We start from the raw sequence: 18,434 nt of genomic DNA on the forward strand, positions 1-18,434 counted from the left end.
AGACTGGATTATGCTGTGTAGTCTAAACTGGCCTCAGATTCTCTGTCCTGCCTCAGCATTCCAAGTGGTGGGCCTGGCTTTGTCATTGCATTCTGTTCTGCCTCGTCTTCAGTAAAGCTCTTCATTCATTTCCCTCCTTGTTTCTTTCATCCTTTTGCTTAACTTCTTCCTGATCCTCCATTGACTTTTTTCTGCTCTCCCTTCAGTGTTGTTTTTATATTTGTGTGTGTGTGTGTGTGTGTGTGTGTGTGTGTTTGTCTCAAAATATGCATGTAAAGGTCAGAAGATAACCTTCAGGAGTCAGTTCTCTCAGTGTTACATGTGGGATTCTGGGAATTAAGTCATCAGACTTGGCAGCAAGAGCCCTAAACCCGCAGAGTTATCCTGATGGTCCTACTTACAGAACTTTTAAACTCAGCTGACTCATCCTCGGTAATACCATTTTTTATTCACATTTAAAGTTTCAGTCACTTGATCAGGAGAAACCCAAATCATACCTTTTTTTTTGTTTTTGTTTGTTTTTTGAGACAGGCTCTCCATTGTAACCCCAGCTGGCCTGGAACTCCCTATGGAGACCAGGATGGCCTTGATCTTACAAAAATCAGCATGCCTCTGCCTCCCAGTGCTGGGATTAAAGGCATTAAAGGCATGTGTCACTGTGCTTAGCTCAAATCATACCTTTAACTGGCTTTCATGTGGGCTGCACAATATGTGTTTCTGTTGGATCTCTGTCCTTTACTTACTTTCTCTCTCTCTCTCTCTCTCTCTCTCTCAATATTTTCTTTATTTTTATTTTATGTGTGTGTTATGCTTGCATATAGGTAAGTGCACCCGTGTTGTGCAGTACCAGAGGACAGAAGAGGCTGCTGGATCCCCTGGAACTGGAGTTATGGACAGTTGCTAGCTGCCATGTGGGTGCTGGGATTCGAACCCGGATCTTCTGCAAGAACAGTTGGTGTTCTTAACTGCTGAGCCATCTCTCCAGCCTCCTACTTCTCTTTTTAAGATGCTTTTACTGCCTAGATTGGCCTTGAACCCATGATCCTGTTGTCCCTGCTTCCTCAGTGCTAAGATTACAGGCTCACCTGGGATTACCATACCTAGCTCTGCTTCTGAATAGTGTGTGTAATAGGTATTGAAAGAAGTACATGAAGCACAGACTATATCACTTAGTTCCAAACATATAGCACTCTTAGCCCTCTAGAAACCCTTCAGATGCTCATTACTTCTACCTCCCCTGGAGATGAGCACCTGCCCTGTCTTTTGTGATAATTATTTATTTGCTTACCTTTGTTAAGTGCTCTGAAAGCACATTCTTTGAACTTGATATAAATGAAACCCTATAAAATGTGATAGCTTCTTTTATTAAACCTTATATTTGTGAGCTATGTCTTAGCTTTGTTTACTACAGCTATTCAGTGTTGTAAGATGTGTATATAGACCATGTCATTATTATAATGATGGACGTTTTTGTTGCTTAGTGTTTTTGGCCATTATGCTGCTTGGCGCATGCTCGCCTATTTGTGCAGATGCACATCTGTACCAGTTGTGTTCTTTAAGGAAAGTATCTGCAACATTATATAAAAATGGTGTGTGTGGAGCTGCCAGAGATGGCTCAGCAGTCAAGAACACTGGCAGTTCTTGCAGAAGACCTGGGTTCAAATCCCAGCACCCACATAGCAGCTAACAACTGTCCATAACTCCAGTTCCAGGGGATCCAACGCCTCTGTCCTCCCCAGGCATTGCATGACACAGGTGCACTTACATACTTGCAGGCAATATACACATGCACATAAAATAAAAATATTAAATAAAGTATTTTTTAAAATGGTGTATACCACTAACATGAATGAGCATTCTTATTGGTCAGTATCCTTGTCAACACTTGCTAGTGTACATTTACCTGTGAGGTGGTTGTTTAATGGCATCACGTTTTTTTGGTTTTTTGTTTTTTTTGTGTGTGTGTCTCATTGTTATGCCTGCATACGTGTAAGTGCGCCCATGTTGTGCAGTGCCCATGGATGACAGAAGAGGGTAGTGGATCCCTTGGAACTAAAGTTATAGATGGTTGTTAGCTGCTATGTGGAGGTTGGAATTTGAACTCAGGTCTTCTGCAAGAACAGCAAGTGCTCTTAATCACTAAGCCATCTCTCCAGCCCTCTCACTGAGTTTTTAATTTTGATATCACTGTTATTGCCAAGATGATTATTATCAATAGCTCTGCCTCCTCTTCTCTTTGTTTTTTCTCACATAAATTTTGACTTTTGATGTAGGTGTTCTAAATGTTGTGCCTCCTTATTTTTCTGTTACATTGCTTTATCTTTTTTTGAAAAACTTTTTTTGTAGGAGATCTCTATATATTCTCTCTTGCTACTTTAAAATACTGCAGATTTCTTCTCTGAGTTTTACTTCTTTTTTAATTTTCTTACATTGTTTTAAATGCTTTTAATATACTAATCTTTTCCTTTATAGTTGTGAGGTTATTTTTACATGTTATTTAAGAAAATGTTTTCTAGCTGGGCATGATGGTGCACACTCTACATAGTGAGTACCAGGCCAACTGTGGCTATAGGGAGACCCTGTCTCAAAAAAGACCAAAAAAAGAAAAAAAATGTTTTCTGGCTGAGCGTGGTGGCGCATACCTTTAGTCCCAGGACTTGGGAGGCAGAGGCGGATCTTTGTGAGTTCGAGGCCAGCCTGGTCTATATAGTGAGTTCCCGGACAGCTGGGGCTACGGGGAGACCCTGTGTCAAAAAGAAAAAAAAAAAAAAGAAAAATGTTTTCTATCTTGGTCATGAAAAACATCTATTGTCTTATAAAAGCTTTATATCATAGCCTACTTTACAAACTTAATGTAAACCCCTTTTTTTTTCCTTTTTTTGTGAGCTATTATGGCACGAGCCTTTGTTCCCAGCACTTGAGAGGTAGAGGCAGGCAGATTTGTGTCAGTTTTGGGCCAGGGTGGTCTATGTAGCAAGTTCCCAGGGCATATAGTGAGAAACAGTTTCACTATAGTCTAGGCTTTTCTGGAACTCACTATGGTAGATCAGGCTGGCCTTGAACTGACAGATAGTCACCTGCCTCTGCCTTTCAGATGTTGGGATTAAAGGTGTGCCACCATGCCTGGCTTTACCCTGATCTTTTGTATTAACCAAAGCTGTGATTAGCAGGTAGTTGAAGCATAAAACTACAGTTGTCTTTAAATCTGTATTTTTCAAACTAAGATCTATATTCAAATGAAAATTACTCAAATTCCTAGGTATGTTCAAGATCAATAAATGTAGAGAAAGCTTCAGATTCCTTGAAAGGAAACATGGCTGCTTTTCTAAAGTGAGTACTTTTCTGTTTTAAAGTTTGAACTACTATGAGAAAAGTTGTGTTTTTTTTGTTTTGGTTTTTTTTTTACTATTTTATTATTTTTAAGTGTGTGCGTGTGTGTGTGCATGCCAAACATTCATGTAGAGATCAGAGGACAACCCATGAGATTCAGCTCTCTACTACTATGAGGGTTCTAGGGATCAAACTTAGCCATCGCTCTCTCCAACCTTTTTTTTTTTTTTTTTAACTCCTGATTCTGTAACCTCAGCATCCTGAGTCTGGGGATTGGAGGCATGTGCCGCCATACCTTGCTGAGAAGCGCATATGTGTGTTTGTGCTTGGTGCTGGAGACCCAACCTAGGACCTTGTACATGCTGGCCAAATACTGTATCACTGAGTATTTATTTTTTTGAGGCTTGGGGCTTACCATATAACTCCAGTTGCCCTCAAACTAATTATCCTGCCTCTGCCTCTCAAATGCTCAGATAACAGGCATGTACCACCATGCCCAGATTGAAAAGTATCTTTTATTGTGTTTTTATTTTTACTTACTTTTCTTTTTCTTTTGTCTTTTTGAGACAGGGTCTTTCTGTAGCCCCAGTTGTCCTGGAACTCTCTATGTAGACCAGGCTGGCCTTGAATTCACAGAGATTTGCCTGCCTCTGCCTCCCGAGTGCTGGGATAAAAGGTGTGTGCCACCAAGCCCGGCTGTGTTTTTATTTTTATGCTCCATATATATAGCTAGTCAGCAAGTTACATTTAAAAAACCAGTTATGTTGAAGTTTGTGTAGGAACATGAAACTTTAGAATTATAAAGTTAATTTTTTAGAAATTTTATTTATTTTTTTTTATTTAATTTATTTTTATTTTTATGTGTGTATGTATTTTGCTTGCATGTAAATGTGCTACTTGTGTGCAATGCCTGTGGAAGTCAGAAGAGGGCATTGAATCCCCTAGAACTCAAGTTACAGACAGCTCACTGCCACAGGGGTGCTGAGAACTGAACTCTGGTCCTCTGCAAGAAAAACCAATGCTCTTAACCACTGAGTCATCTCTCCAGTTCTGTTTTTTTTTTTGAGATAGGCTTGCGCTATGTAGATCAGGTACTCAAAGAAACTCACCCCCCTTTGCCTTCGAATGCTAGAATTTAAGGTTATGTGCCACCATGCCCAGCTAATATTATTTTTATTTATGTGTATATGTGTGTATATATGCATATGTGTATGTAGGTACTCGTGTAGAACAAAAGAGGGTGTTGGATTCCCTGGAACTGGAATTTCATGCAGTTGTTGCGCAACATGGGTACTGTGAACTGAGCTCAGTGGGCCTAAAGAGACATGTCTGCTCAGTGGTTAAGAGCACTGGATGCTCTTCTAGAGGACCCAGGTTCAGTTCCCAGCACTCACATGGCAGCTAAGAACTGTCTGTAACTCCATACATGTAGGCAAAACACTCAAAACACATAAAAATAAATTTTTATTTTTTGGTCTTTTTGAGACAGGGTCTCCTTGTAGCCCCAGCTGGCCTGGAACCTTGACTGTGCAGACCAGCTGGCCTTGAACTCAGAGATCCACCTGCCTCTGCCTCCAAAGTGCTAGGATTAAAGGCAGGCGTCACCATGCCCGGCTCATAAACAAATCTCTCTCTCTCCCTCTTTTTTTTAATATTTTATTTTTTATTTATTATTTTTATTTTATGTGTATGCATGTATTGTCTGTATGTAGGTAAGTGCACCTGTGTTGTGCAGTGCCCTCAGAGGACAGAAGAGGCTGTTGGATCCCCTGGAACTGGAGTTACAACAATTGTTAGCTGCCCTGTGGGTGCTGGTATTCGAACCCAGGTCTTCTACAATAACAGTGTTCTGAGCCATCTCTCCAGCCCCTACTTTTTTTTTTTTTTTGGTCTTTTTGACTAAAGGCATGCACCACCACGCCCAGCTAAAAGTTTCTTTTTTGTTGTTGTTGTTGGTTGTTTTTCAACAGGGTCTCTCTAGTCACAGCTGACCTGGAAGTCACAATATGAACCAGGGTAGCCTCGATCTCGCAGAGATCCACCTGCCTCTGCCTCCTGTGGGCTGGCATTAAAGGCGCATGCCACTACGCCTGGCATCCAGCTCCATTTGAAAAAATGTATTATTTTAGTTTTATGTGTATGAATGTATTGCCTGCATTTGTGTAAGTTCACCTGGAGGTCAGAAGAAGGCGTTGGATTCCCCCTGGAACTGGAGTTATAAACGGTTGTTAGCTGCCATGTGGGTGCTGGGAATCGAACCTGGGTCCTCTGTAGGAACAGCCAGTGCTAACCACAGAGCCATGTTTCCACCCCGCCCCATTTTTTAAAAAAAGTATATTGTAGCAGTGACTATTGTAATTTAAGTAATAAAGAAAGTTTTAAATTTTATTTCAAAATACTATTAAATTTATGAAATGGTGTCTTTTAGAAGTGAATTAACAAATAAAAATTGGTTTATATGAATATTTTCCCAAATTAAATTTACACTTTTTTGTTTTGTAATATTTGTACTAACCTAGGAATGTGTGTCTGGGGCTGGAAGATCTGCAGTATGTCTTCATGGTTTCTTCACATGAACTTTTCATTACATTGTTGAAAGATGAAGAACGAAAGCTACTTGTTGATCAAATGAGGAAGCGATCCCCTAGAGTAAATCTGTGCATTAAACCTGTAACTTCGTTTTATGACATTCCAGGTTTGCTTTATTCTCCTAGCTCACATTTTTGCCTCTATTCAAATTAACACTGAAGTATACTTAAGGATTTGCTTTGATTTTAGTTGGTCAGTTTGTATGTGAAATTAATAGAAATTTAGTCTGTCTGCTGTGGTAGATTTCAATGTGAGCCATTCATAGCTTGTACTCGGCTGGGCCAGTTGCTAATGGAGAGTTAGACATGATACATAAAGGAGTTTAGCTGGGGAAATACACCAAGATAACTTTGCTGCTAATATGTATTTGGAGGTTAAAATACAAATGGAGAGGGGATTGGCAAGGGGTGCTGGGACCAAAAGTACTTATGCACGTCAGCTTATATGATTGACTTGTTACCTGCTAGCTAAATATTTGAGATTGTTGTTATTTTGCTTTATTTATATTTGATTTTCTCCCATTTTTTATCTTAACATGAGTCCAAAGTAGTTATGTTTTATAAGAAACATCAGCCTATAAACCATATAGATAAGACAGAAATTCACTTTGTTTATAGGTGAACCAGAAATTTACTTGGTTTTTCAGAAGTAACTTTTCAACTGCTTTGATCCTCACTAGATTTAAATTTCTTGAATGTCCAGTTATAAAGGAAGGAATGTTATTAACACATAAAAATTGCCAGAAATGTACTTTTGAAGACTCATAGCTGATTTGAAATTAGATTTTAATGATCACTTATGATTTTTTTAGAAGGGAATGCTTCCTTCCTCTTCCTTTCCCCTTAAAAAAAACACATCTTGGGGGACTGGAGCAATAACTCAGTGGTTAAGAGCACTGGCTGTTCTTGCAGAGGACCCAGGTTCAGGTCCCAGCACCCACATAGTGGCTAACAGCCATTTGTAAACTACAGTTCCAGGGGAATCTGACACCCTCTTCTGACCTCTGTGGGCATTGCATGGCACAGGTGCACTTACACACATGCAGGCAATATACTCATTCACATAAAATAAAAATAATAAATAAAATACTAAGGAAAAAAGCCACATGTAGGTTGATGGTGGGCCAGGGAATAATGGCACTTGCTGCCAAGTCTAGTGACCTGAGTTGAATCTCCAGAACCCACAATTTGGAAGGAGAGAACTGATTCTTGGAAGATGTCTCTGACCTCCATATGTGCACTGTGGTATGTGTACCCACACATGTGCATGCACATGCAGACAAACAGAACCCGTATAATAACCATGTAAGGACAGCAGGCAGGGCCCACTCTGGGTTCTGCATTTGCTTTACAAAACACGTATTTAATACAAGTTGTTTTTGGTTTTCTGTGAGGATAAGTTTAGTAGATAATTTGCATAATGTAAAGTCCGTAATTGCTTTCAACTTTAAACAAATGTAGTTTATTGCAATTGTATTATCATATTTATAATTTTACGTTTGAGTTTAGTCATTAATTGAAATACCTCTCTTCCTTAGCTTCAGCAAGTGTCAACATTGGCCAATTGGAACATCAGCTTATATTGTCAGTGGATCCCTGGCGGATTCGACAGATTTTAATTGAATTACATGGTATGACTTCAGAGCGACAATTTTGGACTGTTTCTAATAAGGTAAGAAGCCCTCTGTTAAGAATAGGTATGAATTATCTTTGTTTTAAATATAATTTAGTAGATGATCTATTCTCTAGTCTTTTGAGAATAAGGACCCCCTTTACTTAACAATTTTAAGACACGTGATAATAATTGTACTTTTAACGTTGACAGTAAAAAAAAATATAGAAAATGTCAGAAATAATAGTATGCACAAGTGAGTTTGTATTCCATTTGTTGTCAGTACCTACATGCGTTTAAAATATAGCTGTAACTATGAATAATGTGTGTTATTTATATTGGTACTATGCACTGTGTAAGATTTTGTTGTTTTGTTTTTGTTTCTTAGAATTGAACCCAAGGCTTCACACATTCTAGATATTGAGCTAAATCTCCAGCCCTTGTTTTTACCCTTTTTTTTTTTTGAAATCTTTTTGAGACAGGATCTCTCTATAGCTCCAACTGGCCTGGAGTTCACAGAGGTCTGCCTGCTTCTGCCTCCCTAGTGCTGGGATTATAGGCATGCGCCACCATACATGTTTTTACTTTTTTTTTGGTCTTTTTTGAGACAGGGTCTTTTTTTTAAAGAAATGTTTTTCTTCTTTGAGAATTGTATACATGTATACAGTGTATTTTGATCATTTCCACCCTCCACTCTTCCTGATTTCCCCATTGCCTTCCCAACTTCATGTCTTTAAAAAAAATTATTTTTTCATTACAGATTTAACATATTCAGTAACACGCTCCAGAGCAAGAGCCTAATTAATGTGCCAATTATGCATGCATGTAGGGCCACCTACTGTAGGATGGGCAGCCTCTCAGGGACCACACTTGTCAAGAAAACAGAATCTCCCCTACTGTAGCAGCCTTTAGCTACCAGCAACTCCTCCACTAGGGTTGGGCTTCATGAGCCCTGCCCCCTCTCCATGCTGGAATTTTTTTCGGGGGGGGGCGTCTTTTTTGAGACAGAGTCTCCCTGTAGCCCCAGCTGGCCTGGAACTCACTATGTAGACCAGGCTGGCCTTGAACTCCCAGAGATCCGATGCCTCTGCCTGGGATTAAAGGCGTGCACCACCATGCCCAGCCACGCTGGAATTTTGACTGGCTTGAACTTGTGCAGGTCTTGTTCAGTTTTTTACTTTTTAATATTTTCTTGAAATCTAAAGCTGATACTCTAGTTTATTAAAACTTCTTTATAAATTTTTTTTTTTGCTTTAAATGTTTTTATTTCTTTTTCTTTTAATGCTTGACAGTTTCTAAAGTTTTATCAGTTTATAAGTTTCTTAGCCAGACATCGATTGGGAGACATAATGAGTTCTAGGCCAGTCAGTTCCTGTCCCCTCCACCCAAAAGTTTCCTGGATGTACAGTACAAGTGAAAATAACTCAGTCTATTTGAGACTGAGTCTACCTGTAGCCACAGCTGACCTGGAGCTATTTATGTAGACTAGGTTGGCCTCAATCTCACAGAAATCCACCTTACTGCCTCCTGAGTGCTGGGAATAAGAGCATGCACTATCATTCCAGGCTTGCAAATAACTTTTTTTTTTTTTTTTGTCTTTTTGAGACAGGGTCTCCCTGTAGCCCCAGCTGTCCTGGAACTCTGTGTAGACCAGGCTGGCCTTGAACTCACAGAGATCCACCTGCCTCTGGCCTCCCAAGTGCTGGGATTGAAGACATGCATCACCATGCCCAGCTCTCATTTATATTTTATAGGGATTAAATAAACACACAAGTATAGTGAAATAAAAATTGTTCTAAATATTAATTGGGTCCCTTAGTAGTGATGCTGTTTATTAGTGCTAGTTTTTAAGAAATGAAAGTATAGCATACTTACTGTATCATCTTAGACACTAACTGTGTTATTTAGACACTGCTAACTGTCAACATGTTACATCTGTGTGCCTCAGTGTTCTCATTTGTAAAATGGGAAATAATAGTTTCTGTCTCATAGTATTGTTGTGAGGATCCTGTGAGTTATTTAAAATTTTGGTTTTGTGGAGTTTTTTCCATGTTAGTGTATGTCCTTTTAGAAAATGTTAGATTGGGATTGACAGGGCAACGTGAAAATGAAAGATGAGTCTGACCTCAGGAGCAGATTGTTCTTCATTCAGAGCAGTGAAGTTGGTGGCAGTTTCTCTGTGACATTTGAAACCGCCCTGAGGCACAGTTGGTGGGCTGTTTGTAAGGGTTGGGGGACTGGAAAAAGGGAAAGAGGGGGTAGGGCTATTTTCGTCGTAGTTCAATGTAAGTGCGCTGACATGGTTTGGAGGTTTGAGACCATAGGGGCTGACCTTTGTTTTTCTCCAGATAACTCAGTCTCCAGTTTCAGGGTTTTACAGTTTCTGGCTTGGAAATTAGCTCAGATCTGAGTTTATCTGTTTATTTAATCAGTATGGGGCCCTTTTAAGTTCAGGCAATTATTTTTCGTGTCTTACCATGTCATCCTCTTCTCTGAACCCCTGCCAAGCTCAGAGCTTCCTGTATTCTGAGAAGTTCTGTACTAACCTTTGGTGTTGGTAATGGTAGAGGGGGAGCTTCTTTATGTTTGTTTTCCTTATTCATGATTCTTTAGAAATTTTAATCCTTTCATTAGTGTTTATTGTAGTGAAAGTGTTTAACATTTTCTTACCTTTATCCTTTGTTTGAAAAATAGCTTTTTTTTTTTTTTTTTTTTTTTAATGCAGTTGAAGATTATGAGTCTCATCTTGTTCTGTCTTCCTGTGTATGCTTATGTATTTTTTTCCTCTTCTAGTGGGAAGTACCTTCTGTATACAGTGGTGTCATCCTGGGAATTAAGGACAATTTGACAAGAGATTTGGTTTATATTCTTATGGCCAAAGGTTTACACTGCAGTACTGTTAAGGTGAGTGGAAATATGAATAGAGCACTTACTAAAACTGGTGTTAGGGGCCAGGGAGACGGTTCAGTGGGTAAAGTGCTTGCTGTGTGAGCATGAGAAACTCAGTTCAAATCCCAGAATCCACTTAAAGTGAGACTTGATAGTCTGCTTCTATGGTGATGGGAGGCAGAGACAGGAAAATCCCTGGAAGTTTCTTGGGCCAGCCAGACAAGATAGACTGAAAGTTAACACCCGAGCTTGTCCTCTGACCTCCACAGGTGTAGCATGGTACATGTACCTCATGCACAAATGTGTACACATGTACACACAAAACCAAATCAAAGAAACGTCATCCTGCTTTAATAATTTCAGGAGAACAATTATCTTGGATATGCGGTACTGGTCTGTGTATGAAAGATGAATGTGGTTGTTCACATCCATAGTCCCAGCTACTCCAGAAACTGAGGCAGCCCGAGGGTTCAGGCCATTATGGATAACCCATTCTCTTTAAATTGGTCTGGAGAGATAGCTTAGTGGTTAAGAGCACTGACTGCTCTGCCGAGGACTAGGATTTGATACCCAGCACCCACATGGCAGCTAACAACCCTTTGTAACTCCAATTCCAGGGAATCTGCCCTCTTCTTCTGACCTGTTCAGACATTGCATGACACCGGTGCACTTACATACATGCAGGCAATACACTTATACACATAAAATAAAAATAAATAAAATTTAATAAGGAACCTGTTAGAACACGAGGAGTAGTATTATTTATGTGGTTTAGGATTCAGTTAATAAAGATTGTGTTCAAACATGAAAAAATAAAAGTTCCTTAAAATTACTTTTACAGTGTATTTTTTTTATTGTTGTTTGTTTGTTTTTTTCTTTTTAGTCTTTTTGAGACAGGGTCCCTGTAGCCCCAGCTGCCCTGGGACTCTTTGTAGATCAGGCTGGCCTTGAACTCACTCCGCCTGCCTCTGCCTCCTTAGTGCTGGGATTAAAGACGTGTGCCACCAAGCCCAGCCTTTGCAATGTATTTTATACAGGGGGTTGGAGTGAACTGTTAAATAATCTAGAAGTATAATCACACATCTAATAGACTGGTTTTCCCATTCATTAGGGAAATTTAATGTGGACTACATTTGTAACTTATAGTTTTTAGTAGCCACATTAAAAAAGTTTTTTTAATTATGTTTATTTTGTGCATGTGGATGGGGGGAGTCATGCATTTGTGCCCTGGCACATGTGGAGGTCAGAGGACAACCTGGGAGTCAATTTTCTCCTTCTAGCATGTTGATCCTATGGATTAAACTCAGGTTTTCAGACTTGGTGACAAGTGCTTTTACCCATTGAACCAAACTGCTGGCCCAGTAGCCACATTTTCAAAGTATACATGATTTTTTTTTTTAATTTATTATTTTTATTTTATGTGTATGAGTGCATTGCCTGCATATAGGTAAGTGCACTCATGTCATGCAATGCCCGCGAGGACAGAAGAGGCCTTCGGATCCCCTGGAACTGGAGTTACAGACAGTTGTTAGCTGCCATATGGGTGCTGGGATTTGGAACACAGGTCTTCTGCAAGAACAGCCAGTGTTCTTAACCGCTGAGCCGTCTCTCTAGCCCCAGTACTCATGATTTTAACAATAAATTTATTTAATTGTATTAACTAAACCAATTATATTAATTATAATTTCTGATCATGTAGTCAGTATATAAAACTGAGGTATTTTGTGGTGTTTTGTTTTGTTTTGTTTGAGGCAGCGTCTCCCTGTAGCCCCAGCTAACCTGGAATTCACCATATAGATCAGGCTAGTCTTGATCTCACAGAGTTCTACTTGGCTGTGCCTACTAAGTACTAGGATTAAAGTGTGCTCCACCACACCCAGCTATATTATTTCTTTATAACTATGGGAGATATCAAATTGTTAGACTCAAAAGATAGGTGGAGAGAGATGATAAGTGGAAGGGTACTAGTGTTTGGAGGGGGGCAGGTAGGAAAGGATGTGGAACATAGTTGATTTGATTTGTTTTCTTTATTGAGCAGTTATATAGTCAAATAGAGTGGTGTGCAAAGATTGTGAAATGTGAGACCTATTTAAAGGTCTAAGGTCTAATTCTGAATGTCTTAAAAGGGTGCGTGTAGAATTTTATACCTGTGTTATCTGATAATTTGTATCAAACTTGTTTAGTAGTACTGTATTTTATAGGTAAGTATTTTTTGGGGCAATTCAACAATAAAGAAAAAGATAACATAGTCTCCCTCCCCAAGAGATCTTTTTCTCCAGAGGAGAGGCGACTTATGCTGTTCATCCTCTTATTGCTTTTATAGGACTTTCCCCATGCCAAACAGTTGTTTGCTGCTTGTCTGGAGTTGGTAACAGAGTTCTCACCAAAACTGCGTCAGGTTATGCTGAATGAGATGCTGCTTTTGGATATTCATACACATGAAGCTGGAATGGGGCAATCAGGAGAGAGACCTCCTTCTGACCTTATTAGTAGGGTACGAGGATATCTGGAGATGAGGCTTCCTGGTAAGACTGGCTCAGATCCAGTTGCAGAATTCAGTACTTAATTGGAGGGGAGGGGAAAATAATTGTTTACTTGACTTACCTCTCTGAAAAATTTTTCTCCTGAAACAATTAACATTTAGAGTTCACTTGGGAACATTGGTGAAAGCTGGGAAGCTGTGTCTTTCCTAGGATTTCCTTAGCAGTAATGCAAGCTAGGTAACTTGAAATGACAAAAGTTATTGTTTCACTGTTCTGTAGACTATCTATCAAATCAAAGTGTCTCAAGGCCATTCCCCTTCTAACCGGTTCAGGGAACAATCCTTCCTGCTTCTTCGTAGTTTCTGGTCACACCTGACAGTCTTTGGTTGGCTAGTAGTTGGGTATCACTGCATCACTCCAGTTTCTACTCTTGCTTTCATGTGTTTGCTTTTTTTCTTCTAAAAGACACAGCTGATTGGATTCAGGGTTAGTCCTAAGCTAGTATGACCTTGGTTCAACTATTTACATACATAGGCATCTTCTTTTTTTTTTTTTTTTTTTTTTTTTGGTCTTTTTGAAACAGGGTTTCCCTATAGCCCCAGCTGTCCTGGAACTCACTATTGTAGACCAGGCTGGCCTTGATCTCACAGAGATTCGCCTGCCTCTGCCCCCCGAGTGCAGGGATTAAAGGCGTGCGCCACCACGCCGGGCCTTAAACTTTAAAAAAAAATTTTATTATTTTTATTTTATGTGTATGTATATATTGCCTGCATGATGTAGGTAAGTGCACCTGTGTCATGCAATGCCTGAAGAGCTCAGAAGAGGCTTTCAGATCCCCTGGGACTGGAGTTGCTGCCAGGTGGGTGCTGGGATTTGAACCCGGGTCTTCTGCAAGAACAACCAGTGTTCTTAACTGCTGAGCCATCTCTCCAGCCCCAGGGGATCTTATTGTCTAGTAAGGTAATAATTCTGAAGCTTCAAGAGGGACCATGAATTTTTATTTATATATTTGTTTATTTATGTCTTTTTGAGACAGGGTCTCCCTGTAACCCCAGCTGTCCTAGAACTCACTAGGTAGACCAGGTAGGCCTTGAACTCACAGAGATCCACCTGCCTCTGCCTCCCAAGTGCTAGGACTAAAGGTGTGCACCACCATGCCTGGCTGGGACCATGAAATTTTATGGGACCGTTCAACACACTATAGAAACTGTATGCTGTAATTTGATTTATTTTCTAAGGTATGGTCTCATATTGCCCATTCTGGCTTCAAACTCCTAGCTTCAAGTGATCTTCTGCCTTAGCCTCCTGAGTATCTGGGTCTGCAAGCATGTGTCACCCTGCCTGTTTAGGCTTAGGCCTCAAACTCGTGATCCTCCTACATAATATGTCTTGCATGCTTGGATTACAGGCCAGCTAGGGCTATAGGGAGACACTGTCTCAAAAAGACCAAAAAACCAAATAAATCTTTAGACAATAAAATTGAGTTCTAAAGAAAGGTGTTGATAGTCTACCCAAAGACTAACAACAGCTAGCTGTCTGGGGTCTTGTGATTTAAGTTTATTACATTATTTTTATTATGGTTAAGCTTATTGCATTCTAATTCCCCAAAGGGACGTGTAGTCATAAATCACACTTTTTTTTTAATAGAGTGTCTTTGAGCTTTAATGTATCAGTGTCCTTTGATTATCATAATGTCTTTGTTTGTGGGTAATGGGAATTGAACCTAGAGCCTCATACCTGCTAGGCAAGTACTCTACCACTGTACATCTAGCCCATATGCTGCCGTAGTTTTGACCTATAACACTAGAAGTCACATCACTTTTTCTCTCTTTTCCACTGAAGGGACACATAGCTCTACACATAATTTATGTAAATTCTTACCTTATTAACTGTTAAGCATCTTGTCCTATAGCTTGTGCTATTAGTGTTTGGAATGAGAAGAAAAGATGGTATTATTTCAAATGCTTAGGGGGAAAACAAGGCAATTTGTTTTTTTTCCTCTCAGAGTTCCTACTTTTGTCTTAGCCTTAATTATAGACTCAGTTTCTTAACTGCAACTTGGACTGTATCTCAGTGCCACCAAAAGAGCTGGGATTGGTAGGCATGCTGTCTCCATGGGTAAAGATATGGGAGAAAAATCTCATCTGTCACCTTCTCTGCACTCTGTGAGACAGCCCCAGCTGGCCTGGAGCTCACTGATTGGGCTAGATTGGCTGGCTAGTGAGTCCCCAACATCTGCTTGTAGGTGTATACTGCCACACTGCCACACTTTTTTAAAAAAGAATTTATTATTTTTATTTTATGTGTATGAGTGTATTGCCTGCATGGAAGTATACCCGTGTTGTACACTGCCTGTGTAGGTCAGAAGAGGACGTTGGATTCCCCTGGAACTGGAATTACGGACGGGTGTTGGCTGCCACATAGGTGTTGGGAATCGAACTTGGGTCCTCTGCAAGACTGCCAGTGCTCTTAACCTCTGAGCCAACTCTCCAGCCCCTGCCACACTTGTTTTACATGACTGTTGAGTATCCGAATTCATCATAGCAAACACTTTTATTCACTGAGCCTTCTCCTTAGCCTAGGAAGTGATTTTTAACTGACAGTAAATCCAGCTAGCCAGTTAATAGTTGAAATATTGGCAAGAGATTATTCTAAGACTAATCACATGTTATAGGAGCGATCTCCAACTTTTAATACCTTTATAGCAGATTGGCTCGCTTTTTATTCAGACACAATGGCTTGTCAGTTTTGGCTAAATTGAATGCTCTACTTTGACTGTTAGATTTAGTGAATTGAATAGCTAGCTGTTGCCAGTGCTTCAGGGGGCATTTAACCACTAACTCATTACCTCTCAGATGAAGCCTTAGAGCCAAAGCCTCTCTTTGGCAAGATGTCTAGAACACAGCTTGCATGCATTTAAAGTATAAATTTCATTTTTGTCTTCATCTGTTTTTAGGAAGTGATATAAGTAATATACTTTTATTTTGCTGCATTTCTTTGCAATTTTTATCACTTAAATACTTTTTTGGAATAAAGTAAGATACAAATAAATATATGAACTGTCAAAAAAGCGTAGAAATGGGGCTGGAGAGATAGCTCAGTGATTATGAGCACTGACTGCTCTTGCAGAGGACCTGTGTTTGATTGATTTCCAGAACCCGCATGGTGACTAACTGTCCGTGACTCTAGTTCTAGGGGAATCCAACACCCTCTTCTGACCTCCGGCATTACACTACATGGGTGAACTGCACTTACATATATGCAGGAAATACACACTTTAAATACAGTAAAAATAATGAATTTAAAAAATGTAGAAAGGCTAAAGAGTATAAGTATTCCTTTTTTTTTTTGTCTTTTTAAGACAGGGTCTGGCCTGGAACACTCACTGTGTATACCAGGCTGTCCTTGAACTTACAGAGATCTGCCTGCCTCTGCCTCCTGAGTGTTGGTATTAAAGGAGTGTACAACCATGCATGGCTAGAATAGAAGTATTCTAAAAGAGTTCAGTCTCCCCATGTAAAGTCTTGACATTTTTACTTAGATGCATTGTGTTTCATTTTTCCATAAGTACATTAAAATTTCAAGTTATATACTTTCAGCTATAAAATTTCTCAACACTTTTGAGTATATTTATTTCAAAGGAAATAATAGTTAAAACAAGCCTGAGTGATCCCACCCCCACTAGTTTTACATTTAAAATTCTTTCTGGCGTAACTATTCATTTGTTCATTAACAGATAGGGTCTTTTGTAGCTCAAGCTGCCCTTGAGCTTTCTGTGTAGCCCAGAATGACCTTGAACTTCAGATCCTGCTCTCTACCTGTCTGCCATCATTACAGGAGTGTGCCACTGCACCTGGATGTTTTAACTCTTCCTCTTCTGCTTTTTAGATATTCCTCTTCGTCAGGTTGTAGCTGAAGAGTGTGTTGCTTTTATGTTAAACTGGAGAGAAAATGAGTATCTTACACTGCAAGTCCCTGCATTTTTACTTCAGAGTAATCCATATGTAAAGGTAACTGTCTAATCTAAAATGGTTATTAGAATGGTATATTATTTAATTATTGTAATATTTTTGTACATGTTTCTTCAAATGTCTACTGCTCTGGGAATTTGTCTGATTTTTATGATACAGTGTAAGCTGAGGCAAGTGCTTGTTGGTTTGTAGTGAAGAGCATAGTTTTGAGCTGGTAATGTAACTTAGTGGTGAGAGCCCTTCTTAGCAAGTCTGAGGCCTAAATTATCCTGGTACCCTATAGTTTTTGACTATAGGCATTTGACTTTGCCCTGATATTTCTTCCAAGTGCAACATGTGAAGATGCAAGCACAAGTTATGTAGTAGTGGCTAATATTTTGTATAATCATAAGAGGTTTGTTAATTTTTCTTTCTTTGAATGATGAGATCAAACTCTAGAACTGGGGGAAATGTAACTTCTACCCATTTTCCATTTAACACATTATCCTTCTTTAGAACCTATTTAGTTCTCTAAGTTGGATATACCTGAATCTATAAAATGTTTGTTAATGAATTAACATATTTGCTATTAGTATTTCTGTCAGTATGATATACTTCATTCAGTAAATTGGTAAGTTTATTTAGTCTTCTTAGTAACATATGTCCTTTGTAACCTTTGGTTCTGAGGGCAGTAAACCAAACAGATGCTAGAAGCTTTTTCAAAGATTATTTGTTTATGTATTACTGTTGTATAAGCAAGAGCCTGGGAGATAACTTATTTATTTAAAAAAAGGCAGGCAAGGTGAGATGTGTTTGTAATCTCATTGATAAGGAGGCAGAGATAGGCTGATCCCTGGGGCTCATTGGCCAGCCAACCTAGCCTACTTGGTGAGTTCCAGACCAGTGATAGACAACTCTCTCAAAAAAAAAGCTGGACAGCACCTAAGAAACAACACCTGAGGTTGTCCTCCAGCCTACACATACATGTACACCCTACACACATGTACTCAACACATGTTTACTCATACATATATACTAAAATAATGGTTTAGACCCTGAATTAGTAGGAGGCTTTTCTCCTTTCTGCTGATTTATAGTAGTATTTTTTTTTTTAAAGTAATGATCCAACATTATACATTTTGTTCTTTTAACTCTTTGTTTCTGGTGCTCATAGTATCTTTATTTTTGTTGTTATTTATTTTTGTTGTCCTTTGAGGCAGGGTCTCTTCTGTAGCTGTAGTTGGCCTGGAACTCAGTCTCTAGACCACGCTGGCCTTGATTTGACAGAAATTGGCCTCTGAGTGCTGGGATTAAAGGCATGCACACCACACCTGGCCATACTATATTTTAAGATTTTAAAAATTTTATTCTTATTTTATAGCCAGGTGTGGTGGTACACACCTTTAAGCCCAGCACTTGGGAGGCAGAGGCAGGTAGCTCTGTGAGTTTAAGGCTAGCCTGGTCTACATAGTGAGTTCCTGGCCAACTGGGGCTATAGGAAGACCCTGTCTCAAAAAGACCAAAAATATTTTTAAACATTTTGTTATGCGTATATGTGTGTAAGTGCACCAGGGTCGTGCAG

At 39.4% G+C, this 18,434-nt stretch overlaps 1 protein-coding gene across 3 annotated transcripts in view; it reads left to right on the forward strand.

Moving 5' to 3' along the window:
- Ints8 (integrator complex subunit 8) overlaps positions 1-18,434 on the forward strand; it is a 55,097-nt gene that overhangs the window by 18,462 nt on the left and 18,201 nt on the right. For all 3 annotated transcript variants that reach the window (XM_008847847.3, XM_008847844.2, XM_008847846.2), the window contains 6 exons: positions 3,260-3,330; positions 5,850-6,025; positions 7,457-7,590; positions 10,324-10,434; positions 12,743-12,944; positions 16,791-16,912. In XM_008847847.3, the coding sequence (XP_008846069.1) occupies positions 3,260-3,330; positions 5,850-6,025; positions 7,457-7,590; positions 10,324-10,434; positions 12,743-12,944; positions 16,791-16,912 (816 nt within the window). The remainder of the gene's footprint in view (positions 1-3,259; positions 3,331-5,849; positions 6,026-7,456; positions 7,591-10,323; positions 10,435-12,742; positions 12,945-16,790; positions 16,913-18,434) is intronic.

Source organism: Nannospalax galili, unplaced genomic scaffold (genome assembly GCF_000622305.1).
Source record: "Nannospalax galili isolate Female #2095 unplaced genomic scaffold, S.galili_v1.0 scaffold183, whole genome shotgun sequence".
NCBI classification, from domain to species: domain Eukaryota; kingdom Metazoa; phylum Chordata; class Mammalia; order Rodentia; family Spalacidae; genus Nannospalax; species Nannospalax galili.